Consider the following 27,565-nt stretch of genomic DNA (forward strand, 5'->3'; position numbering starts at 1 on the left):
TCTACGGAACTTCAAGGGCCCACGAAGACTTCACCACCAGAAGACGGAAACTTCTTTGGATCTGTGGTGGTGGAGTTCGAAGGATTCTGCTCTAATTTCTTCCATAGATTCAATGTGTGTGTAGTTGAAGGTATGCCCTGCATCATTCAAAACAGCCCATCTTTTTGCTGTTCACAGAACAGACCAGGTACGTGTGTTCTAGCGTTCGTGGGGTGGAACACATGTACCAGATCATGGCATGGCTCTGCTGCCACCAACGCAAAGATTTTCAGCATTTAGATATCAGTTGCATATTCCTTAGGATACCGTGAGCAGTTTTCTTCTCAAAGTTGCAGATTATAGCAGCAGAAGACATTGAAAAGGGAATGAATTTGAACTCCGATTAATGAGCCCCAAAAATTTTATTGAAAGCGTAGTATTACTGTATACTCTATCATTAATGGTCTGTTGGCAGCCATTTATTTAAATCGATTGCTCATTTGGAGAGATAGAAAGTCATTGCCTCAGAAACACTGGCAAAATGGAGTAAGGGCTCTCTCGACGGGTGAGAATGAATCCCGTAGTGTTTTTATAATTTTGAAAAGACCAAAACAGCATTAGTTATTTTATAATTTAGAAACAGAAAGTATCTTCCTTTTTTGTTAGGATTAACCGAAATCCTCCTTTACGAGACTCGGATTATCCGGAGTGTGCTATATTCATATTTCTCATTGAATCCATATACCTATCCTTCCACGTGTCAACGATGGCACGATAGGTATATGGATTCATGCAATGAAAAATACGAATTTTTTTCCCAGTTGGAAAAAAAAATTCCAGATAATCTGGAAATTATTTCCGACCAGGTGCATCCCTTCTTGGCTGCAGTTTGGATTCTTCCAACGAGGTAATGGCTGAATTATTATCACTAGATCTCAATGGAATTGAATATTTGTAGGATGAGACGGCACGAACTCTTTGGATTAGAATTCCACAACCATATAATTTGCAAGCGAAACGATTGAGTCAATATGGAGCAGCATTCTTTCAACCCCATTGAGTTCATGCAAGAAGAATTCAGGTTGTTCTGTTGGTTAAGGGAGAGTCCTATTAGGTTGGTGTATCTAATAAAATGGGTACTCGGTGTGTGCTTACTAAACTATAAATATTACTTTCATTCAGAAAAGTATTCTCAGAAAATCCAGCAGAGGAAAAATTAGCTAAACCTTAAGCAAATTCCTCATTGATATTTTAGCGGGAGATCTTTGGCGTGTTGGTTATTGGGTTTAGGAGCATCGGCGGCTAAGGTCATGGTGTTCAGGGTATGTATTTTGTCTGCAAACTGTGTTTGTTCTGAGATCGATTTTCTGTTTGCTGGATGAAAAACCATGCTACCCTCTCCGAGACCGACTAAATCGGCCACATTGTGAAAAAGGTCCATAAAAATTCCTCTCGTTATCGACGGGACTCAAACTCAGGTCTTTTTCACCAGGTGTGAGGAGGAGGGCCCCTGGAATGTTAAAAACTTCGTTGGCGTCTTAATACTTTTTAATAAAATAGCATATAGTAAACGAACCTAGTCTTTTATACTGTCATTTAAAGATATAAAAACAACTTCCTTCCTGATATTATTATTAAAATCAGTTTATTGAACCAATCGAACTTTATCACGCAAGACCGATCTCACAAAAACATACACGTACTCGCCCACACCTATATTTACTCTATATGAAAGTCACGTGGGTGAGCTCCAGTCTTCGATCTTCTGTTCCATCATCACACACACAGCCATCTAGACCGCATTACGATAATATCAAGTATTGCTTCCTGGTTTAGCTTGTTCCCACCCACGTACTGAGTAATCTCTGACGCATCTAAAAAGTTTTTATCTACTTTGACTTGATTAGCAGAGTTGCACGCATTTTCTAATGAGATGCCTTGAACAAACTTACCTCCAGCACAACGTGTTTCCCATCTACCATTTGATATCCTTCACAGCACTCGTATCGGATAACCCTGTAATCAAGAAAAATAAGGAACTATATTTACTTGTTGGCCTTCAATTACCACTGAAAAGTGCACTTGAACTGCTTCAAGTACAGTTTATACGATGGAGATGAACACATTTTACAATCACCTCTTTCTATAATTTAACCACCTCCAATTTTTTTTAAAATTTAAACTTACGTTTCTTACTTTAAATTTTAGCATAAAACAATTATATTCAGTACACTCTCGATAATTCAATTTAAATGGGACCAGAGCAGCCTATGTTTAAAAGTAGTGCAATACTAGAGAAACCCTTGATAAAGACAGCGCTGCAGTCCACAGAAATATAAGATGAGAAATTCTCCTACTTTTAATAATTCCGAAAAGCTAAAGTAGCATTAATTATTTTATAATTTCAAAATATATAAATTCTATTTTGGATAAGATCAACATTCGGATTAGAGAGACTCTACTGTACATTTGAATTAATTACAAATATTTATTTCTGTTACTCTAATATATAAACGTATATTAATAATAAAATAAATTGCAATTAATGTATAATTAATTATTATTAATATTAAGTGGTTATGTACTGTATATACTGCCTGGCCACTTTATTAAGACCACCAGCTGAAGTCAGTAGTACAAGGATTCCAGCTCCTTGTGGTTGAAATATTCTATCGGTGCCGAAGCACAAATCGGGAGTCATCGTACCACATGACTTACCACAGTCCTCCTGTGTTCATACTTTGCGTTCCTGTCACCAATGCAAGCGTGTTTTTTCCTCTCGTGTCTCAGATCATTAGCTTCCATGAAGGTCACCTACTCCCGTAATGCACTCCTTTTAAAGTTCATTACATGGTGTGGGTGCTGACAACTTTTAATGTTCTCGCATTAAATTCAGAGGTTAATTGTTCCATCCTTTGGTGATGGCACTTCTATCCGTGTCGTTACATTCTGGGCTACAACTACGTCTGTGCAGGAATGCTTTCCACACATTTTTCCATTGATTAAGGACTCAAATAATACAAGTCTCTGAAGACGTCCATACTGCTCTAGCACCTGCTAAACGTGCACCGACATTCCTACCTCTTTGGAAGTCCATCAGATCCTGTCTGTTTCCGGTGAACTGATTCAGGCTTTATAGTGCTTTTCTCCTCACGTCACATACAGTATATTCGACCTCATTGATTCACATATTTTTTCATAAATTGTTGTTTATAGCCCACATCCGTGCTCCTCATAAAAATGGCCAACCACAGAATAGCAAGTAGTACACTTTAGTTACGAGTATCAAGATGTTCTGGATTCCACATGCCATCGAAGTGTCGAAACCACAAGACTGCTGGTCTCAATTGTCCTATGATGACTGAATTTCTTCCCGTGGCTGTTGCAATTTGGATGGTTGCAGATCTGTACCCTGTAGAGTTCGTTCCACTTATTTACTCAATCATACTAAGGTCTGGAGGCCAGGAAGGCCACTTCAGTAGGCTGAATTCACTCTTGTGTTCCTGGAACCAATTCTGTTCTTGTGGCATGGTACATCCTGTTGGAAGAACCCATTCTCAGTTGGAAACACTGCCACCATCAAGGTATGTGCCTAGTTGGAATTAATTTCTAGATAACTAGTGACATCCACATGTTGCACATTGGCATCAAGCGACCCAATATGCATCACGAAAATGCTCCTCAAACCATTGAACCACCACCATTGTCCTACATTGTTGACAGCAGACAAGATGGGTCCATGAGGTTATGCTGGTTTCGCCATATTCCGTATAAGAGTCAAACAGCAGGAGCTGGGATTCGCCAAATTAGGTTCGTTGGTTGTGGTAGGGTTTTAGATGCATCAGCAACTTGGGTCATTTTGTGCTGTACATGATATGTCTGTAAATTGCGTGTGTTCTGCGTACGATTTGTTGGACGAAAAATCCAAGATTCCGGGAGAAAAAACCATGCTGTTCTCTTGCTCTCTCTCTCTCTCGTGAGATCGACTAACTTGGCCAAGTTGTGAAAAAGAGCCATAAAAATTCCACGCGTCATTGATGGGATTCGAACCAAGGTCTTTCCCACTCCAGTGGGGGAGGACGGTGATTACGGAGGACATTGCTACCCACTAGGGTGGTAAGAACATGTGAGCTATGAAAGTGTCCATGAAAAGGTAGCCATACCTAATAAAATTGTCACTCAGTGTATAGTATATCAGCGAAATTAATAAATAAAATCCGTTCCTTTAACTGAGCAACCAGATGAAAAGCTAAAATAAATTATGCTTAAATGAGGGGCTGACTTTTACAAAATGATTTAGAGCAGGAAGATCTACAACCATTAGCAGCATGACATCAAGTTATGCAACCGGAGATAACTTTGTGAAGTAAAGCTTACTGTAGAATAAATAATTAAGGATTACTTGTGACATTCTGGGATGAAAAGCATGTGACCAGTTTTACTTAAGTGAATTAGCATGCGAACTGAATATTTGTGGTACGGGGAGATCAAACCATAACTCTTTCCAATAGAAAAAAAAAAAACGGGGGAGAATAAATATGATGAAACAGAAGTGGAAAAACACGCCAATGAGAAAAAGAGTATTTTTCAAATTAATATTAAATTCGCCGTAATGCAAGGCTGACCGTTAACAGTGTCAGCCTGGAATGAGCAGTTTCCTGTATGTCATTTTAATCCCATTTAATTAACCATTTTAGTGGTTGTTCTGTCGAGTCAGCTGAATAATGAATGAAGTTTTTATGTGGTCATGAAAAGCCATTAGAATGTCTCTTGGAGTTGCACAATACAGGTCCTGGGAGGCTGTTGTAGTTAAGCTTATGAATTATAGTTGTATTCCCATCTACATAAACATAAGACCTTATTAAGTACGTTTGTACGTAAAGCAGTCCACCTTCTTCTTTAAACCACCGTATCTAAAAACAGAAAAAGAAGTGATTCATTATAGAGTTATGGACTAGGCCTGGTTGTCCTTGAATTGGGCGCAGATTGCTTGGACTTCCTTTCTAATATATTTTAATGAGGTCACAAGCAGAAGTGTGCTTGAGGTCGGAAGGTATGGCCAAAGATACTTCTCAGTGTTTCACTTCCGGGTGATATTATTTTATTACTGTTTCAGCGTCGTTTAATGTTTGATGATTCAAGATATGCAAGCAGCACGGAGGAAAAATCTACTGTAACCATGGTGAGCGCTTTTATGTCGGTTTCCATGGGTTACAGAGAGAAGATAAATGTCTGTTGTTGTATCTACAGCGCTGGTTTGCTAGAGATATAAAGGAGCACAAAAAACAGAATGATTTAATGTTTATTTAATGTACTTTGATTAGTTTCTGGACTTTGTGACGGATCACTAGCCCGAAGGAACGTTGTTGTCAATTAAAGTCTGAGAACTGCTACATGTGAACAAACATTCCCCTAAGCCATTGATTTCTGGTGGCTGGACATCGATTTGGAAAGCTTCAGCTAGATGTTTTGTCTGCTGAAATTTGTCGGTAATGGATCTCGTTCGAATACACTTCCCCTTAAATCGCGAGCGATTACTTATTCCTTTTGCTATCTGGGTGTGTTCTGTAGAAGTTAAGGGACTGTCAGAACACTTATACACAAAAGTATGGATATCAATCACTTCGAGGGATATTCAATCATTTCGGGACGTCAGATAAAATTCTTTCTTAGATGGGTGACAGATATTACCACCCAGTCATCAAGGACAACTTCATTTAGCCTCGGTCTACAAAGAACGTAAGGAGACCTATGTTTATCCAAGGAACCTTGACAAGATCAAACGTAGATGCAATTGTACCTTCGAGTAGTTTTAACCGAGATAAAAATCTCGATGATGAAATAACAAACGTTTTTAAATGCTCTTAACTGCCTCATAATTAAGAAACAGGGTTGGATGAAGAGGTATAAACAAGAAGTTAATTATATATGCACAAAGGCGGAAGACAAACAGACAAATTAAAAAGAAAATGAGTTGGAGAAACTTGACTTACGTTTTAGTTCCACAGATTTCCCTGTTCATCCAGAACTTGCATTCTGTCCAATATTTCTTGTTTGTTCCAAGTACTTCTTCCACTGCACACGTATTTGGTCTGTAAGATAATATATATTGTATTTCCTTAACTAAAAATGAAATATTAGAAATACGCTTACTGGCCAAAAAATTAGAAACCTTTATTCAATATTTATAGGGCCATCTTTTGCTGTACTGTGGTTGGTAGAGAACTGCAAAACCGAATTGCAATTTTCCAGCATATCCCACACATTCTCAATTGGTTTTCAAATATGTTGGAAACCTTTCAAGACGCAACTAACCAGCGTGAAAAATTGCAACCATTCGGATGCAATTTTTTCACGCTGGTCTTGAAAGGATTCGTCGCAATCGGGGTAGAAAATGAAGCATTGCAGAGTGAGGTTGGTCTGAAGAGAAGCCAGGTATTCATTGTAGGTAACACAACTTTCTAAGTGTAAGAATGGATCCAATTAGTACCAAAATAGCATACCCTATAGCATAGTACCATCTCCAGCTTCTTGAGTGGTGAACATGAGACAGTCTGGATGTCCGAGTATGGCTTCATGAGATTCACACCACACTTTCACCCTACCATTGATTCAAAAAAGAAAGCGCGTAAATCTAAACTCGTCACACAACATGATTTTTTCCCATTATTTCAGAGCCTAGTTTTGGCGTTGGCCACACTACTTCAGGCAAATATTTCAATTTTTTACAGAAAGAAGGAGCTTTCGTAAGGGCACACGACCACTAAGTCCCAAATTCTTCTACTCCTGCTGCATAGTTCGGCTGGTAATGGGTTTTCTTTGCCTAAATTGAATTTTTCAGTCATCTGATGCACAATAGACTTTCTGTTCTGACGCACAACTTTCTTTAAAATCCTTCAGTCTCGTTTTTGGAATACCGACTCTCTGTTGCATTCTCCATTCGTCTTGCACTTATTGTGTACTTTGGAGATGGTTCCTTTCGACACCCGGTGATTTCCTTTGTTTTCTCAATTGCGGCTCCTTCTAATTTGACGCCAATTGCCAAAGGTTTCTAATTTTTTGGGCAATGAGTGTAAATGCTCAAGAAATTGAAAAAAATGAAAGTTTATTTTAAATATTTAAAGATAAATTGATTAAGACCTCTTCTCCATTCAGTATTTTTCATTTCAAAGTTTAAATTTGAAATCATATCGATACTTTTGGTGCTGGAGGATTTTCTTAAATTGGTATCCACCATGTTTACCAACTAAAAAAGCGCGTCAGTAGCCGATTTAAAAGCCATGGATAATCTACTAGGACCAGCTGGCCTGGTAGATTATCCACGATTTGTAGTCAAGTATCTAATTGTAATTTCACATCTAAAAAGTTTGTGGTGTATGATAAGCGATGAAGACCAAATATCGTACTATTTCAAATCTTTCTTATTATTATTCTGGTTCATTACGCTTGGATAGCACAAAATTCATGAACCCTGGATATTGCTCCGAGTAGCAGTTATACAGGAAGTTGAAGAAATCCTCTTTTGGCTGAATGCGAAATGATCATTCCGAGAATTAATATTCAAATCAAATATTTTCAGGACAAAGCGAATGGTGGCAGGGTCATCAGTAAAGGTCCTACTTTCTGAGAGCTTATATTTCATTGGAAAAACTCGTTTTCAGTGTACAGAAGTACACTTTTAGCTATTTGGCAGCTGTTGTACGCTAAACGATTATCTCTTGCCTAACTCACATATAAAAAAAGCTATTAAATAAACTTCCGGGTACTATTACACGAATGCTTAAAACAAAAATTCAAAGCCTGCACGTTTCACAACAAATACGTTTCTCCAGCGCTGTTTGGCGTAAGAAAGTCGTGTGGATCTCACTTTTCAGATATAATACCTACGTGGCTGTTTCCATCTAAGCATCACGTCTTTATATCGAAATAATAAGTAACCTTTCACAACCCCCCCCCCCCCGACTCTCTTTCTTTCTCTTCTTAGTAGTCTACAGAGAATGCTTAATTTTCTAAGAGTGAAAGGTTTGGCACGAATGACATACATCTCCGCCCTGTTATCAAGGTCCGTTGTTTAGTAGTCCAATAAAGCTGTAAGACTTTTAAGGACACATATTTGTACGTTGCTTTCTGGTGATGTAATCTGTAAGTGGAATCCATCTCGGTTATCTGAAAGAGTTGAGACCAACGGTCGTTTCGGATAATCGAGTTTAAAAAGTAATGAGAGAATAAAAGACGTATAAATTTTTTTTTTAAAAGAAATATGTTTGTCTTTGAAAAAGCCCAGCTGTCCTGGTAGATTATCCATTCAACTTCTAAATAACACCAGCGTGATGCAATGCATAAAAATTGTGCTGAGGGAGAAATCTGCAAATTAAACTTATCTGTTTATACTCTGCGATGGTCAGAGGAGTTCACAAGATGGAGAGAATACAAGAAACAGTGCCGTATTCAGCAGTCACGGGCTTTAACCCTTCTCACTCAAGATTCATCAAAAAGTTTTCTCCTGTCTCTTCAATGAACGACTTATCGTTACAATACTGGTCCATTGATATATTACCATCAATGATTATATCCGTTTCCTTGATGTACCACAGAAAAGGTATTAATTTGTCATATTTCTGATGCGTGTCCTTTTTAACACAGTCCAATGAAATTCTTCAAACGGTTTTAACCACTTTTCCAAATAGCTGTCTTCTCCAGAAAACTGTAGAATTATTTGTCTATACAGGTCACTTGTAATGCGTTCATAAGTTCCCTTATATCAAGTGGAACTAATTTTTCTTTTAGTAGAGATTCTAAAGACCTAAACGTAGATTGAAGAAGGCTCAGATTTCTAGGTTTCAGAATTATTTTCTCTTTCAACTCAATCTTAATTCTGGAACATAGATGAAAGAGAAAGTAAAACCTGCAGATATAGTTCTGCGAATTCGTTTTAAATAAAGCATTTTATATTTGTTGGGGGTCTGCTAAAAGATTGAAAATATTCTTTCAAAGCAAGAAAAAGACTCAAACTTTTTGCTGGAAACAAAATAAGCCACCTAGTTTTGGTGGAGGACAACAACTTTTGATAATTGACATCTACAAATTCACAAATGTCTTTTAAAGCCTCAGTCCGAAAAGTGACTTTTCGGACTGAGGCTTTAAAAGTTTTCGCCCCATGTCCCCAAAATAAACATTCGACAGTTTCACTGGGATTGGCTTCACCCACTTTCCCAATCAAAATACTGAACAAGATTTAGGATAAGAATCAGTGGACTATGTAATTTCAGACTCCTTAAATAATTCACATATTAAATCCGTGGTGTAGTCCACTGATTTGTAAGAGTGATTATTAATTACCTGGAATACCAAATTTCCCTCAGCAGAACGTGGTTTGTATTGTTTGAATTACCCTGGGGAAGAAAGATTCCAATTTCCCAGAAGATGATGGAATCCGCACCATTTATGTTTTGTGATTAATTAAAACTTCGACTTCTTGTTAATTATCTGATATAAAATATAAGTGAAAAGAGCAGGGAAAAAAGCCATCTCGGGCTTCTTCAGACACAGTTAAATTCCACGGTAGAAAGAAGACTGAAAACCAGAGATAGTCTCTGGTTTTTAATGTTTATTAACAATAATGCTCTCAAATTCCATGACACTTGGAGATGTCTGCCCTCTGTGGCAGACTACATTAGTTTCATTACCGCAAAAGACCTTGATACCCTATATCACCGGGTTAAAACCCAAGACGTTGATGTATCAGGACGCCTGTAGCCATCAGCACTACTCAATGAAACTTCTGACAAGAGACTATCGTGGAGTATTGCACTTGAAGCATAAAAGATCACAAAAAAGCCTTTAACTTTTATACCCTTCCCACTTGCAATCAGTTTACACTAATGTCACATGGGTTGTGTGAACATAAGGTCACACAACTCAATGTTTACTGATTCGTTGGCTCATTTTAATTGTAGATTATCATAGTGGAGTATACAAATATAACAAAGTAATTCTGACCTCGAACACCCATTCATTTGCACTGTGGGCGGCTGTACATCGCATAAGGGGGAGGCAGACGGGTATAACGGCTTGACCTTGCTATTTCGTTAGCTTACGATACCCTCTTGGAATGACGGAGAACGACTAGTAGGACATTACTCTTGTGTGAACATTAACACGAACGATCCTTTGTGAATTGTTTATCCGGTAGAGGAGGATTATTTTCAGAATGAGATCATCTTCAGAATAGAAATCCTTCTGCGCTTGTCATAATCACTCTTTTGGCATTGGCAAGGTTTCGAAAAAAGGAGCTTGTCATCTTTGTATTTTAATAAAAGAAAAAATGTAGAAATAATCCAATTTGACATAATTGGTTAGAAATCCCTCCATCTTTGCTGCAGTCACTTTTAAAGTATTTTTGCTTTGTTATAACGATCTCTTTTAATGTTTTTTTTTTTATTATTTTACTAAAGGTCTTATTAAATCATAAAAATAATTATCTTATGATTTATTAAATCTGTCAAGTTCATTCACTTTGGAAAAAAATTCACTTCGGATGTTTTCTCTTTTGTCCACCTTGTCAAAAGATGGACAGGGACAGCTAAAAAAATGGTAATCAGTCATAGTTTTAGTATTACTGAGTTGGACAAGGCGCCTACAAAATAACAAAAACCCGGACAAGAGAAAAATACAAGAGCAGGGATGTCTTGTCTCTTAAACAAGAGGTTCTTACAAGATACAGTTCCCATCTTAACTTTTAATACGGGTAAACATCGAAGAGGAACGGCTGGATAAAACAGAAAATACAAAATTTAAGTTTGAATTAATTTGAATGAATTAATCCACAAATAACCAATCTAACCTAAGGCAGAAGCGATAAAAATTGAAAGTTAAAGGAAAAAATATATAAGAAAATGGATTACCTGAAATCTTTTTATCTTTAATGAAATGCTAAGATAAATTTAAATAAATAAATATTTTGAAGCATATTTAAAAATGTTTCTTACGTTGAAAATTGATGTCTTTAAGAAAAAGAAGGTAGAAGCAAAAGAAGAGCTTCAAATATGTTGTCCCACTGGTACGATAAACCCTAACTAGAGTCTTACAGATGAAGTGAATAAACCAAAGCTGCTACCATTGATCTGACAGTAATGTGGAGACGCGGACTGATCATCTTGAGTCCAAACAGCTTTTCCTGGGATTAGCTTCAGAATCAGCCAACGATGAAAATAGCACATAGGTTACTCTTCTGTTCGAACAGCGATGTTGGTCAGCCACTCGTAAAGCTGTGTTCTGCTAAAACCACGTTCTCTATATTTATAGAACAAACCAGGAACGAACCAAAAAGCGAAATTCCATTCTCGGAAAGTCCCCAGTCTTATTTAAGATAGTACTTAGGCACAGCGACAGGAAATTCTGTTTTATAATAGTTGAGACACCTCGGCTTATGCCAACAGAAAATATTTGGCACCAGAATGTCACATTCTGTTGGTGAGGAGAAGATGGTGATATAATCACCGTCCTCTCCACACCAGGTGAAAAACGCTCGGGTTCGAATCCCTTCAATGATGCGAGGAATTTTATGGTCTTTTTGTTTTTTACTCAATAACTGCAATTTATGGATATAATACATTAAAAGATTTTTCTCGGCTGGGCCCTGATGTGACAGCTTCCTAACGTTCCAGACATAAGGGGTTAAAAACTTGATACTGGTCACATTCTAGATTGTTGTAATAAGGTTTTAGGAGCATCAGCGACTAAAGCCATATTGTTCCTTTTATACTGTCTGTAAATTGCGTGTGTTCTGTGGTAAATTTTCTGTTTGTTAGACGAAAGACCCGAGTTTCCAGGACAAAAAAATCACGCTACTCTGATCTGAGACCGACTAACTCGGCCACATTGTGAAACAGATCCATTAAAATTCCTCACGTCATCGACGGGACTCGAACTCAGGTCGTTTCCATCCAGTTTGAGGGAGACGGCGATTCCACCAACTTTTCTACCCATGAGGGCTTAATTCTAGATTTACACCATTTCAGATACTAGAATAATCGCTCATCAACACTACCCTTCCTTGCATCAGATCTGGATCAGCTAATACAAAACGGTCGATGCAGTCCAGTGACATGAACATTACCCACTCAGTAAATGCCATCTCGCCTAAGAAGTTCTAAGATTTTGGTCCCGATAAATGTAAGTTCATTCTATGAGATGGTTTCTAGTTTATGAAGTCCAAATGTTTCACTCCTTCAAAAACTCAAGAGAGTTCCGTTATATATAATAGGTTTAAATCAGTGATTCCAAGCTGTGAATTGCAAAAATTCAAGTGAGCAGACCAATTATTTCTGTTAACGCAGAGTCCACATAGCCATCCGTCCTGTGTTCCGAGATTGAACTTATATCTCACATAAAAGTAAATTTAAAATCAAGTATTAATAGTAATAAAATAAGTGTGGGTGTAGTTTTAAAAATATCGGGTTTTGTTTTCTGGAAACCAGATATTTAAACGTAAATTTCTAGAAAAGAAGAAACAAATCTGGGACCAGTTTACATTTCAGAAAAATAAAAGAAATGCAGTCCAGTTTCAAAAACAGCTAACTGGAAACCAACTTGACTGCTAAGTGAAAATCCAAACATTAAAAATCACATTAAAAAAACGGCTTTAGGCTTTGCTAGAATTCACAATATATAATTTATAAAATGGATGTTGACTGCAGGGCATAGTAATTAGGTCAACTTTCCATCTTTCTAATTGCTGGGTTTGTTCAGCTTCGACTGTAAACGGGTTTTCCAGTCTATCAAAGAATAATAAATAATAATTTTGAAGGACAGATTAGGCGTGTCACTAATTTACATTCATGAAATAAGCGTTCTTCGAGCATCACTTTACCTTTTCCATTATTCGATTAAAGCTGTTATTAGTCAGAGTAACAACGTTTCGAAATTTAGTATTACATTGTCACCCTTACAAATGCGACATCCTTTACTAGGTGGAACCTTGCAAAGACAAAGTGACAACAAAATGTGTTATGTCTGCGAACACCCAATCCTTTAGTATATATTTTCTTTTTATTTGAGACAGTGGAGGCGTTGAAAATTCGCAGCCCTGAGTAGCTTATAATAAGGAGGTCATTAATTAATGTTAGGCCTTGGGTCTTGTCATGTTCTATTATTCTAACTTGGCACCTACATGACCAAATTATACACGTTTAAGATGCGTGACATGTTGAAATTGTAAACAAAGATTGCTGTAAACTATGCATATTTTCTAGGCAAATATCTCATCATTGTTTGTGGAGATGAGAAGATGTAGGTGTTTAGATTTGCAACTCTGGTTAACTGCTTTAAGGAATTCAGTCAGCAGTACGTCTTATTTATTTATTTACTAAAGAATTAGTAAACTTAAAAGTAATTATAATTAATTATCTGAATGATTAAAATATATAATAGAGGATATCTAATTTTATCAATGTCTTAGGAGATTTTCTAAATTAATATAAATTTAATTTTCAAGTATGGATTTAACCAAATTATATTATCAATCTTATACGTTAAAGTTTTCCTCCTAGCGATGTTTATTGACAACTGCCTCCATAACGTTTACCAACATCGTGCACGTGCTTCTGTGTCGCATAACATTTGATGTTCCATTGTTGCGTTCTTTTTTGTATATTAATGAATATTGTATACAGTATTTGTAAATAGTTTAATATTTTTTTTTTAAATATTTGTATAGTTTGTAAATATTTCAGTTAAATATTTTAGTCCTGCTCTTTCGGATGCAACAATATTCCTCACGCATTATGGAACCCGAAGCAAAAGGCTTTTTTCTAAGTGGCCTATGTAAATTCAGGTAAATAATTACGTGTGATATTTATTCGACCTTGAGAATGCCGCGCACTACAAATGCACAGGTAAATAATTATGTAGGTCATTTCCTGATTAGATATCGATCAGTGCGTATCGACAGATGTGTATTTTACGTAGAAAACATTTGACTTACTCGTATACCTCTACATTTTGCGTAGAAAATTGTGCGCGGGGATGAGCGAGCAAAGCCCCATAGTAAAATATTAAGATATTTAATAAATTTTAGTAAAATCTTAAAATTAAGTGTAAATTTTTAATATATTTATTTATGCACCAGTTTTGAATTTTAATAAATAAATAAATTATTTTAAATAGTAATGAAGTAACGTTTTTATTTATTTATTTACGGGTCACTGGAAACTGCAATCGAGCTATTTAAAGACTAAAGTTGTAGGGAAAGGACGCATGCATAATTAAATGTGATTGTCGATTGTAATGGCCAGGTGTGCAGATAATAACATCTAGTTTCTGTTGTTGGGCTATTCACTTAGACACAGAATACTACTAAATATTCAGGCTGGAACAATTTTGGATGAATGTTGAAGGAGAATAAATATGGAGAGATTACAGATGATATTTAAAAGGAGACAAACAAAGAAACTGGGGTGTCATTTCATCTATTTTAATGATATGAAGTTTTCTGAGCAGTGCAGACAGGTTGCCAGGTCAGCCCATGGAATTTTGCTAGCAGGGATAAGGAGGTGATTATTCCATTGTATAGTGGCAATGGTTGGGACACATTGAGTACTGCATTCAGGTCTGGAAGCCTCATTTTTAGGAAGGACGTGGATCTGTTGGAAGGGATGCAGAGAAGAGCAACAAGATTAGTAAGAGCTGACCTGGCAGCCTGTCTGCACTGCTCAGAAAACTTCATATCATTAAAATAAATGAAATGACACCCCAGTTGCCAGAGGGTGGGTGATTGTTGGAACAAACTTCCATCTGATGTTGTAGGGGTGTGTATTTTGAATAAACTCAAGGAAGAACTAGATAAACTGTTAGGGGGGGGGATGGACAAGTGAAACGGGAAGTGCTGGGTTTAATGAGTTTTTTTTGTTTTTTTTTATAGTGATGATGCTGTATAAGAGTGCGTTCCTTGAATCATTTGCCACAACTGCCAGTGCTGTATAATAGTCACTGCGGATGCTTCCATTGTCCTTCATATGCTATGAGTTACCTTAGTATTGCACTACTTTCAAACAAATATCACCGATCAGATAGTCTGCCATTTATTTAAATTTCTTTTATATTAATCAATTTAATTATTTTAAATAAAGTTCTTTTAAATGAATTAATAGCATCTTTTAAGTTTTTGATTAGTTAGTTAATTTTTTCTCAATTACGTAATCTCATAAATCATTAACAAATAAATTCATAAATTAAATAATTTAATTAAAAAATTATTAAAGTTAAGAAATTAATACAATCAGAGTAATGTATAAATATGACCCTCCTCCCTTCACATAATGGCCCTTTCCAATAGAAAGATGAGTTAGTTACTAAAATTCTCAAAGCATGTACAATCGAAGAGGGATTAAGACAGGGATTATACAGATTTATTTATAGGCCCCTTCGCAAATTCATAAAGCGCGTATTGTATTCGCCATGTCCGTCTGTCTGGTCGCATGTAACAACTCCTACGCCCATTGAATGAATTCATGAAAACTTACATTTGGGTCCTTTAAAAAGATTCGTTGACCCATTTCTTAAAAATTGGGCCAACAGAAATTTTCCATGTGGTGCCTTTTCTCTCCATTTTTTTTCCCATAAAATTTCAAGTTATTTTAGAGTATAAATGGAAGTATGTTTCAGTTGTTTAGTCATTACTCCATAAAGAGAAGTCAGAGGTGATCAGAGTTTTAAAGTAAGTTCCCTTTGTCTCTGCAAACGTTTTAGGATAAATTCCAATTTGCAGCCCACCCCTTCACTTCTTCCCCCAAATAGAAATCAGCATTATTTGAGAGGAAAAGTGGGATCGACACCAAATTTTCAGCGCATTTTTTGCTAGTCCTGAGGAAGGTATTAGGTCTGACTCCATATCTCATCCAGTTCTATCCCCCCACAGAAACATGGGAATGAATTTAGAACAACATTTCCAAGACTTATAACCTTTGCAATAAATACCATGCCAGTAGAGTTAATAAGTCCTCGCAGAGAGCATTGTTGGTATAATCACTGTCCTCCCCACTGGTGGAAAATATCACGATTTATTACAGTTGGAAAAAATGAACCTGATTGTTTGTTTCGAAGGAGGAGGGGACAGATGGACTGCCAAACTTAAGTCAAGAACAACTGTCCATCAGAAGCGATTTTAGTAGAAAATCGACAGTGGATATATGCAGTTAGAGTCTACCATTGAGACAGTATATCTTGTCAGCAAATCGTGTGTATGCTATGTCGGTTTGACTATTTTTCTGGATGAAAAATCGGAGCTTCTGGGAGAGATAAACCATTCAATCCTTGCCTGAGACTTGTCAATTCAGCTGCGGTGTAAAAAAATCCGTAAAACTTATTCCCATCGGAAACCAGGCAGTGCAACACTACGTGAAACAAGATCGATGGACGATGACACGTGATATGTATACCACAACTATTACTTGATGAAAATGGTCTGTAAATTCTTGCAATTTCAAGATGGATAAGAAGGAAGATGTCCACTTCCCAGATGAGATTAGGGTGCGATGTCTGGAACAATGATTTTGCACTTCATGGTATTTTTTGATGTGCACGACCATCATCTGAAAAGATAATACCGCCCATGGGCATTGCTATAAATTTTCCTCTGAGTAAAAGCGCAAATTTAAAAGTGCCAATGTTTTTAATTGGATGGGCGCTGTCCCTTCAAAAATATCGTAAGATGTACGAAAGAATTCAAATAGTCATGTCTAAAATTCAGGCGCAGGAAATCCCTTCTTTCTCCTCCCTTTTGACACTCGTGATAACTTCTGGAAAATCAGCAAACAAAGCACATCCTGGGGAAGGTAGATTTTAGAGGACACAACCGCTTTTACAAGAATTAATAAACAAAACAAAGTGAATTATATGCTGTCGAGAGTTGTAACATCCGTGTATTTCTTTGGTCTCTTACTTCTTTTGGCATCTTAAGCAGATCCGGTCACGAAATGTGAATGCTTGTGCAATTTGCCTCGGTCGGGGTGAGCTCTTCGAAAGACTCAGCAAAGGCGCTTATTTAATTGAAAGTTTTACGGTATGCTCTTTTTTTTTACTGTGCCCACACACTGACAAAGCCTCTTTGACTGGACTCGTATCCATCAGGTTTTGTGACTGCAGCATAATCGGCCTGACAGTTTGTCATCACTTTGCCACTTATTCTCTTGAGTAAAATCAATTCCAAACGTTTCCCAATTCTTAAATAAAAATGAAGAGGTAATAGTCTCTTTTTCATCGAGAAAATTAATTTGAACAAAGGCCAGCTTTTAAATGGAAGAAACAGATTTTTACCAACCACATTAAGTTGTTTTTTATAATGTATTAAAAACCCGCTTCCTTCCTTCCTTCCTTCTTTGAAGGACTGGCTGTGTAGCCTCGAGCTGGTGAGGAGTTTACTCATTGCAGATTCGTCACAGATAAGCAATTTCAATAGGTGGGTGTTTTAAAAGCGTGACCAGTTAACTCCACTATATGGATTATAAATACATTGCTATATCAGTTTACCTCGAGAGAGGCATGATCGCTGGTGCTCACTCCCGCGATCATGCCTCTCTCAGGGTTTTTTTTTTTTTTTGATAGTGATGATGCTGTATAAGAGTGCGTTCCTGGGGGTTTCTGAAGTTCAGCACCTAATTGGTCTTCAATCAGTGGTCATTGGACAAAACTAGGATCAGAAGACCAAGTCCTGATCAACGAAATGAAGGATCATCAGATGCGTAAATTCCTTGACGGGTTGAAATTCTCGAAGAGAAAAGAAATAAAATCACTGGTCACACCTCTGTACAACTAGTCGACTCTCACATGTTGGAATGTTCCGGCTATCTCCACTAAAGGTGGATCTACGTGGAATTAGGTGTGTTAGCATTAGTAGAGTCATATGATGCAAGAAAACATGCTTATGAGGCAAAAAAAAAAAAAAAACCCACTCCCATTTCACTCCTCCTTTCGTTCGAAATACCTGTGCAGCTGAGCCTTCAATTTATTTAGTCTATCAACTTCCACAAGGAATGGAAGTCTATTCCACCAACCAACTACCCGCTGGCTAAAGGCAAATTTCCGCACATCTATCTTTCCTCAATCTGAATTTATGCCCTCTCAAGTGATTATTCTGAGCAAGAGGAAGAATCCCATCGGCATTGAGCATGCTCAAACCATTAAATGCTTTATACACCTCTATCAGATCACCCCGCCGGTGCCTAGTCTCCAAACACTGTAATTTGCAAAACTTAAGCCTTTCTTCGTAAGAGCAACCCTTTGTTCCATTCACTAATCTTGTTGCCCTTCTCTGTGCTAGTTCCAGCAGCTCTACATCCTTCTTGAAATGAGGCCTCCAGACCTGTATACTGTACTCAAGGTGTGGCCTGACCATTGCCTTATACAAGGGAATAATCACCTCCTTATCCCTGCTAGAAAAATTCCTGTATATCATTGACAAGACACCATGAGCTACTCTTGCAGCCCATCTGCACTGTTAAGAGAACTTCATATCTGCCTGAACAATTACCCCCAGGTCCTTTTCGTTCTCTACCACTGTCAGTGTAGTACCACAGAGTTGATACGTTGCTCTGGGGTTGCTGTTTCCCATGTGTAGTACTTTACATTTGTCAATGTTAAACTTCATTTGCCACCTCCCAGCCCATCTGCTCAACCTTTTCAGATCCTGTTGCAGCAGCATAGCGTCAGTAGTATCTTTAACAACCTTGCGAACCTTTGTATCGTCTGAAAACTTGGACATTAAGCTTGATATACTATCATCAATTTCATTTATAAATACAGAAAACAATGTTTTATAATATTTTATCAGAACAGTGTAATAATCTTTGGCAAGTAATGAATACTGCTGATTTCTTATGTGGGCGGCGTAAAGTTTTTCATAACTTTTAAAAAATGCTGAGGAAACAAAACTCTTGTTGAAAAAGCGGAAAGACAAATGAAAATCTTAAGTGTTATTTAGAACAGATCTACTTTCAGAATCAATGCAAATTGCATTCGCTAAAAGAGCTGTCGAAACGACGCTGCTTTGGTGATTCAGGGACTTTAATCTTAATATATCTGAACAGAACCTTGGTGAACTTGCTAGAGCGTTGCACCCAAATATAGCAACCCAGCATGGTCTAAGGTGTCTCATTTCATGGATCATCCATTTAGTAATCAGAACTTCCTTTCGATCTTAGAAAATTTCTCAGTCTTGAACATTGGATTCTTAGGTGATTAAAAGTAGTCACAAGACAACCATTTCTACTAAAGATTCTTCTTTACTTGCCATGCGTTCCCATGGCAACTTCTCTTTATGCGACAAACATTTCCACACTTGCAGATTCTAATTTAAATTTGAATGGACCTCGAATTAATTAACTTCTCTGAATAAAATTTCCACATACGCCAGAATAAGAAAGCTTGTCCTAAACGCCATGAAACAATAAAGATTTATAGACGCCGGAATACCATTAAAAATTCTAATTAAAGTGGGGGGAAAATCTTAATTATAACAAACCTGTCACGATAAGAAAAAGACCTGACTGTCCATTAGCAAACAATGATAAACTGAGATACTACTAGCATTTTTAAGAATAAAGCTGAATGAAAATAGACTTGCCCGTAGGAGAGGGGATAACAGACCGAAATTAACTTGTCCATGAATAAATTAAAAAAAAAAAAAAAAAAAAGAAAATCATAAATTTCTCCCATCTGGAGAGGATTCGAACCAGACCTTTTCCACACTCTGTACACCAGCAATCGTAACCATTGCATTTCCCACGAGGATCCCAAAATAAGACCGAATATCTACATGGAGGCAAGAACGAAACCTTGAAGTGGGGGTTGTGTCGTTACAGACGACGACCCTCCACTTCAAAGGGTAGTAAGCATTGAGTCGCATCTAGTATGAGTCGGTATAATGCTTACAGATGTGGAAAGAGGTCGCCATGTGAAAATAAAACCACCATCATAGTTTTAGATGTCAACAAGACAGTCCAAATTGCGTATGTTGTTCGTGGTGGGCCGTGCGATTGATTTTCGTAGAAGAGCTGCAGCTCACAATCCATTATAACATTTACTGAATGTGAAATGCCCTTTGGAGTAGCGTTTTGTCCATTGTGAAATAATGGAAAGAGCTCTTGAGGAGCTATTTTCTAGTCTGGCGGTCGAGTTTGGGTTTGGAGAGGTCCCAGAGAATGATGCTGTAATGCATCGTTCTGTTATTGAAGTGCAGAGGAGGAAATGTCTATTCTATGGAACTAAACTTTAAAATGTTTCATGGCAATAAATCCTCGTTATTTAAAAAGATGCTTGAATTCTTTGAAGAAAACTTAGTCCACAGTTGACTTGATAGATCCTGGAATTTTGTGCATTTTCCAGCTTTGACTTCCATCGTAGAATGTTTTCATGCACAAGGAAGCTTTTGTTAGAGTAATATATATTCTTAGAAAGATGAGATGTGTAGTTGATACTAGTTGCGCTTTAAAATTGTACTACTGACTTTGCTGGGTTTTTAGTGGTGCCCGTGCATAATGAGGGATATTTCTTGTTCCGGATGCCCGAGGTCTTCTTTTATACTTATGGTTTTCCGTATCTAAGAGTTTCAAAATTTTCTAACACTCTTTAGTCATTGTCCAACGCAATAGTCAAAGATGCTTTACTTTCATCGATACCGAAGTCCATTCTTTGTAATCAGATCTCGGTTCGAAAGAACAAAAAAACAGACTCGAAAATTAAGCGTTTGGCAATTGATAAAAATATACACATAAACAGGAGGAGGTTGTTTTTCATCCCGATAAACAGTTATTGTTGTTGAGTTTTTAGACGCATAGTCGACTTAGGCCATATTGCGCTATACATGTTGCGTCTGTAAATTGCGTGCGTTCTGTGATCGATTTGCCTGTTTGCTGGGCGAGAAGCCCGAGATTTCCTGAGAAAAAATCCATGCCACCTTCTCCTGAGACCAAGTCGGGCCACGTTGTGAAAGAGGCTCAAATTCCTCACGTAACCGACGGGAAAAGACTCAGATCTTTTTCACCCTGTGTGGAGAGGATGGCGATTCTACCAATTTTTTTTTTTTTTTTTGTAACGGCCGTATGGTGCAAGAAAGCCTATGGCTTATGCTGCACCAGCCAAAAAAAAAAAAAAAAAATCCGAACAAAACAATGATAAAAACAAAAATTAAATAAATAAATAATAATAATTAATAAATAAATAAAAATAATAAAATGAAATTAAAAATTAAATAAAAAGGAAATTAATCCTATCATCCTTTGCGCTTCCCTTACCCGAAAGTACTATCCAGATGACCTTTGAATTTCCCCAAACTGTCGGCCTCTACCACCCATGAAGGCAACTTATTCCAGTAATTTATAACTCGCTGGCTAAAATAAAACTTCCTGCAGTCCAATCTAAACATTTCCCCGCGTAACTTGAATTTATGTCCCCTAGTTCTAGCATCATTTATAATCTTGAAAATTTTGTCCTCATTCATTTTACTGATGCCTCTCAGAGCCTTAAACACCTCAATCAAATCTCCTCTAAGGTGTCTAGTTTCCAAACTCTGCAATCCACATATTCGAAGTCTTTCTTCATAAGGACGCCCTTTTGCCGATCTCACCAGGCGAGTTACCCTTCTTTGCACCCTTTCAAGAAGCTCGATGTCTTTCTTTAGGTGCGGTCTCCATACTTGAACACAGTATTCCAAGTGTGGTCTAACATAGGCCTTATATAATGGGATTATCACGTCCCTATCTCTACTTGCAAAAGTTCGATAGATCATCGATAGGACACCATGGGCCTTCCTTGCAACCTGTTTACAATGCTCAGAGAATTTCATGTCTGACCGTATCGTAACACCCAAGTCCCTTTCCTCCAGTACTGGGTTTAGTTGAACTCCACCAAGTGAATAAGTTATTTTGGGATTACTGTTTCCCAGGTGTAATACCTTACACTTTGTTGGATTAAAGCACAGCTGCCATTTTTCTGACCATTCTTGAAGTCTATCTAGGTCTCTCTGAAGAAGCTCAGCTTGACAGTGATCATTAACTACTCTACCAATTTTAACATCATCTGCAAATTTAGACATCACGCCCTCTATCCCTTCATCAATGTCGTTTATGAAAATTAAAAACAACAGTGGTCCTAATACTGATCCTTGGGGAACCCCACTTCTTACATCAACCCAATCTGAGGAATAGCCATTTATCACAACCCTCTGCCTCCTGCCCTGAAGCCATCCTTCTATCCATCTAAGGATTTTCCCAGTGATTCCAACCTGTTCCAGCTTATAAAGCAACCGCTCATGTGGGACTGAGTCAAAAGCTTTGCTGAAATCTAAATAAACAATGTCGAAATTATTCCCTAAATTGTGCTACCCATGAGGGCATCTCGATAAGCAGGCAAACCGAACAAAGCACAATTTATAAACACAAGACGCGGACGCTTCACGGCCTTCGTTGCCTCGGCGTAAAAAAGAAAACAACAGTATGATTGTCAAACATAATGAAGTCAAAGGGGGGAGAGAGAACACATCCAAAAATTACGCGTATTACGTCAAGCCAAACCGAAGATTGTTTACACCAATTAAGATCATGGTAATCAAGGATACTCCATGTCATAATGAATTTCAGCTGTTTTGGTTGTATGACAATTCACAGTAGCACAACAACGACCCCTTAAAAATGTAGCAAACAGCAGCTACTAGTTAAACCATTTTGAAATTCAATGATACTTCAAAGACGCGACTAAGTCAAGCGCAACCTTGAATCATTCTTGTCACATAAGTGAATGTCCACAAACCTCTTGTATAATAGCAATCTGATCCGGTTAGCGTAAGCCAATCCAAGGACGCTTTCGTTTGAAAATGCGACACTTGCACTACAGTAAGTGTTATCAATTAGAGTAACTACTTCTGATGCGATGACAGATAGATTTACAGCCCCTACTTTTTGAATTGGAACTGCCTGGTTGGGGAGGCTAACATCTGCCAATCAAATAAGAGAAAAATATACTGAGAGTGAAGCCGAGATATTAACTTGAATGCCACGTTATTTTTGCCAAACACATTTTATATTTAATATCTGGAAGCGTGCCATAACCATATCAAGATCATCATCGCGCTTCAATCTAATTTTCCAGCTGTTTACAACAAATCTTTGGCTCATCTGACACACGTAATACACCGAGAAACCTTTCATATTTCCAATTTCCTGCTGACTACGAGATGCACAATTTATCTATTTGTCTCAAATTTCCGGAACAGCGAGGCTACATGAAAAATCTTTAGCGTATACAGGGCGTCATACATTTCTTGTTGAACAAGTAATGGGTGACTTTTTCCTCATACCACTTTTGTGTCGGTAGATAAAAGATAAAATTTTTTGCCCTTTGGGTTTGGACGAGAACTTGAGTTTCCTTTATAAATCATAAGTTCTGTTTCCCGTTCAAACAGTTCAAGCCGTTCTGCTCAATTTGATAAATGGACTTCTTTTGCTGGCTTCAGCGTTCAATATTTTTTCTCATTTCGTTGTCATGGAAACTAAGACCAGGGTTTTTTTTTTTTATGTCACCATGAAAATCGAAATGTCAAGTTACTTGTATATAAAAAAAAACTCATTTTTAAGGCAACATTGTTCTGAAGTTTTCACACAACTTCTTAAATTCTCGTAAAAAATAGATTTTTCTTACAGAATTTCTTTAATTCTTATAAAGTTTTGTTGAAGTAAATTAGCCATATTTTAAAGACAAGTAAATGTGTTAAAAACTTTCTCCCGAATAAAGATCGAAAATAAATTATTTGTAATTCATTTTAAAGGTATTTGCAGTTTTGTTTACCAAAATGAAAGCTATTTCATGAGTGAAAAATTGCCTTTTGTGGACTTTCTTGATGCTGTGGTTGAGTTGGTCGGTCTCAGGGGTAAGCTACATGCTTCATACGCCAAGAAATTGGGTTTTTCATCCAGAAAAACCGAACCATATAATAACAAAAGTTATGGACAATAATAATGGACAATAATAACAATATGGACAATAAACCCCCTCTTACGATGATACCTGGATTCGACAGTACTCAGGGCCATAGTACCTCGTCGCAATTTTACAACAACCCAACTTTTACTTTGATGGTCTGTCTTAACTTTTCCAACAGACCACCAATACCTTTTTACATCTTTGGTTTTTACTGAAATAATATTAATATTATTAATGAATTCTAATAGTTATTGACCAAAGAAACATCTGACAGACTTCCTGGTTCAATATTTGTTCTAATTTATGAAACATTGATTATATTAGTTCGTATTATTTCTAGATATAAATAAAACTAGCCTTTTATTTTAATTTTTAAAAATATAGAGACATAAAGTAGAATTTCACAAATCCGCGAGATGGCAGTACGATATTGGAAGTTAGCCAAGAAATGACGTCACAAAAATAACTGTTTAGAAATCGAAGTATTAAACAATCTAAGATGGTATTTGTCAAGTTCAAGATTAAAAGTCTAAAGTTTCTTCCAGAAGTCTTCTTGAGTTGTTTTAGATAATGTCTAGATCTCTCCAATTCCTGAGAAGTGTAAATAAATAAAATAATTTATTTATTTATTAAGATTTTAAATCAAATCTTTAAAGTGGCAATCTCTGTGTAGATTTTTGTATAAATGAAACTAATTATTTTATTAGTTTCATTTTTAACTAATTATTTTTAATTATTAAAAATAATTAACAAAACGAAATCGAAAATTTATGCAGATTTTTATGGCCAAAGATAGCGAGATATTTATTTTTTTTGAGAGAGAGAGTTTGCTCTTAGTTCTAAAATAAGATTTACACTTCTAAACATTTTCCAATTCTCTTTCTTTCTTTTTTTCTTTTTCCCAGAACACAATCAGCTACACGAAAAATGCGTTGGCATGTGTATGACGTGTTTTGCTTTTAGCGTCTTAGTCGTGAAAGTAGAACGCATTATTTTCATGGAAGTAAACTTCCCTAGAAGGTCTTAGAAATTTTCATTTTCTCTCTCTCTCTGGCCCTCTCTCTCTCCGGTTTGGTAAGCAATAACCTGATTTTAATGGTAGACTCTTGCATGTGCCATATATGGTTCATATAAAAGAGTTTTTCTGTTAATTCCAGTTTATACTATCTCACAGTTTAAATATTTCATTCGTACCTCAATAAAGAGAAATTTTACATATTGAAAGAGAACTTAAAAAGTATAAATAACTTTTAAGTTATTTTATAAAATTAGAAATGGAAACACCAACTTTTAATTTCATGCTGGAATATAGGTGTGCCTGAAAGACAATTTTCTTAATGGTTGTGAAAAGTTAGAGGAATAAAATATCCAATAATTAGCGTGACCTATATTTCATATCAAAAGAAAAACGTTTTAATTTTGCAGCTTCCACCGAAATAATTTCTAGAAAAGTTTGGAATTATTCCGTTCTGTTAGCAGTAGTCTACACTTGAGCTAATCCAAGCGGTCTGCCCCGTTTTGGCAAAGACGAGAAACCTTTTACCCTCGGACTATATCTGTTTACTGTTCCAAGGTCTGGAGGTAGATGTAGATAAACAGAGAACATTGCGTCATCTGGGTTTATGGAACGTGGACACACAGAAGGTTTTTATCGAACTGGAAAAAATGAACCGGCCAACTAATGACCATAATTAAAGATTTGTATTAAGGTTTTCTTTTCCAACGTGAAATAGATAGGCCAGTTTCTTTTTAACTATCTTTTCGATGTCTAAATTCGTTACCAGGAAGCTGAAGATGATTCAACATTACTCATTGACGGTTTAGTATTAGCAGTGACACGTGTTTCGAAATAGAAAGATGAAAATAGAATTGGAGTGAAATCTTTCCAGATGAATTGGACACAAGGGATATGCTAGAAGGAATACTTACCCATTATATGATCTTGAACGATTTCCACGTTAATTTCCGGTAGCATCATATTAAGTTTCATTTTAAATTGGTGTGCTAGGTTTAAATAAAATTTACGAAATAATATTCTCCATAACTGCCAATTTATTAAAATAATTGATTAAATATACTATATTTATTATAAATATATAATTTCTTTCAATAAAATGAATTATTCAGCAGCGCCTTTAATTTTTAGTTTTTTTTTTAAACAAAACTTCGTTAATGATACTACTCGAAATTGGAAATCGTTTGGGGTCATGTTGCCTACTGGAACTTGGTAATTGGACTTTTACAATTCTACAACTTACTCTTTGGAGTTATAACTTATCGGCTACAGTTAATAATTATTTAAAAGTCAAAAGAAATATTACCCTTGACTTTGGGCAATCTTGAGATGCCACTGTGGTATCCTTCGTCCATCACTGCTTAGAAAGGAAGCCAGGAATGCTATCGCCACCATTAACAGGGACCATATATTTGTCTTAAGAGACAACATGGTCCAAAGAGTTGATTAGTGTCACTTGGAAGTACTGAAAAACACTGCAGTCTTGCTTCAGACAGCGCACTGCAAGGGTTGCCTTGTGATCACTAGCATCAGCTGACGGATGGCGATCCTTCCCAGTTATCTTCTTTTAACTCCTTCACGCGCGCGGGCGCGTCTCGGCTCTCTCTCTCTCTCTGACGACCCTACCTTGTTTCCCCACGATAGCTCGTGCTACTCGCACGTGCAAGTTAAAGGAGAACGACTTTTTCGCGTGTCTCTTAACCCTTGTGGTAGGCGGAGACTGTGATGACGTCATGGCCATCGTTGGCGGTTTGACTTCTGGGGGAATGTTTGTGTAATGCCTGCCAGTAGCTACGTAGGTGTTGGGGGAACGGTGAAACATCAGCGCACTTGCAGTGACTGTAGGAAGTAGAGGTGCGTGAAGGTGTTTGCAGTATGCTTCGTTCGTGTGTACTGAAAGAACACATCGTTAGGCTTAGGTGACAGTGTTTAGATGGACGTTTTGGAGGGGCAAGGTTTGTTCAACCAGATATAATTTTTTTCTGACTTCTTTTAAATGTCTCGTTCCATTCCTTTAGGCCTGTTCCTATCTTTCTGGTTTTCTGTCTGAAAATGTGTTTTTAAAATCAGAAAATTCATATTTTTGCCGTTCTGCTAAAGGGGGTTAAAACTTTCGATTTGGCACATTGTTTTTGAAATTTAACCCCTTTTATTTACCATTCCAATATCAAAATTCTTATTGTATAATAAACGTTTTGATTCTTTGTTTATTTGCTTTCATTTTTCAAAATTTTGTTTCGTCCCCCCTCTTGCCCACCCCCTCCCACTTCCTTTCTCTCTTTACTGATTATTAGCATTTTTGAAGAACTCGTTTATAGACAAGGGATGACTCCAAGGTCACTTTTATTGCTTTCGACAACGCCCTTGCCATTGGCCGTGTTTTCAATGTCAAGGATGGTGAGAAAATATAATCAATCATTTCTCAAAAAACAAAAAAGAAAAATGAAACGTTGAAATAAACAAGTGGAAAGGCACCAAAGAAAGAAGATAGCTTCCGTCTATTTGAAATGCTTTTGAGTAAGGTGAGGCTATAATCACGGATACCATCAAGACAGGCGCTGATCAAATTTTAACAACACACCGAAGGCTTCGACCACTAAC

At 36.9% G+C, this 27,565-nt stretch overlaps 1 protein-coding gene across 1 annotated transcript; it reads right to left on the bottom strand.

The window, feature by feature from the left end:
• Window positions 1–1,893: 1,893 nt before the first annotated feature.
• On the bottom strand, window positions 1,894–26,649 carry LOC150082119 (transforming growth factor-beta-induced protein ig-h3-like). Its single transcript, XM_090379107.1, has 3 exons — window positions 26,271–26,649; window positions 5,973–6,071; window positions 1,894–1,995 (listed from the first exon to the last, which is right to left on the bottom strand). Exons 1-3 carry the CDS (start codon window positions 26,393–26,395, stop codon window positions 1,905–1,907), a joined length of 315 nt encoding a protein of 104 aa, XP_090235233.1. The 5' UTR covers window positions 26,396–26,649; the 3' UTR covers window positions 1,894–1,904.
• Window positions 26,650–27,565: the final 916 nt, after the last annotated feature.

The sequence above is a fragment of the Mastigoproctus giganteus genome, chromosome 8 (assembly GCF_048544385.1).
Source record: "Mastigoproctus giganteus isolate SK-2022 chromosome 8, ASM4854438v1, whole genome shotgun sequence".
Lineage (NCBI taxonomy): Eukaryota > Metazoa > Arthropoda > Arachnida > Uropygi > Thelyphonidae > Mastigoproctus > Mastigoproctus giganteus.

Excerpts from the sequence above, each read along its gene's own strand:
- LOC150082119 (XM_090379107.1), bottom strand. The coding sequence starts at position 26,395 with ATGTTGTCTCTTAAGACAAATATATGGTCCCTGTTAATGGTGGCGATA. Across the intron at positions 6,072-26,270 it reads AAGATTGCCCAAAGTCAAGG|ACCAAATACGTGTGCAGTGG; the intron begins GTAATATTTCTT and ends ATTATCTTACAG. Across the intron at positions 1,996-5,972 it reads GAAATCTGTGGAACTAAAAC|GGTTATCCGATACGAGTGCT; the intron begins GTAAGTCAAGTT and ends TCTTGATTACAG.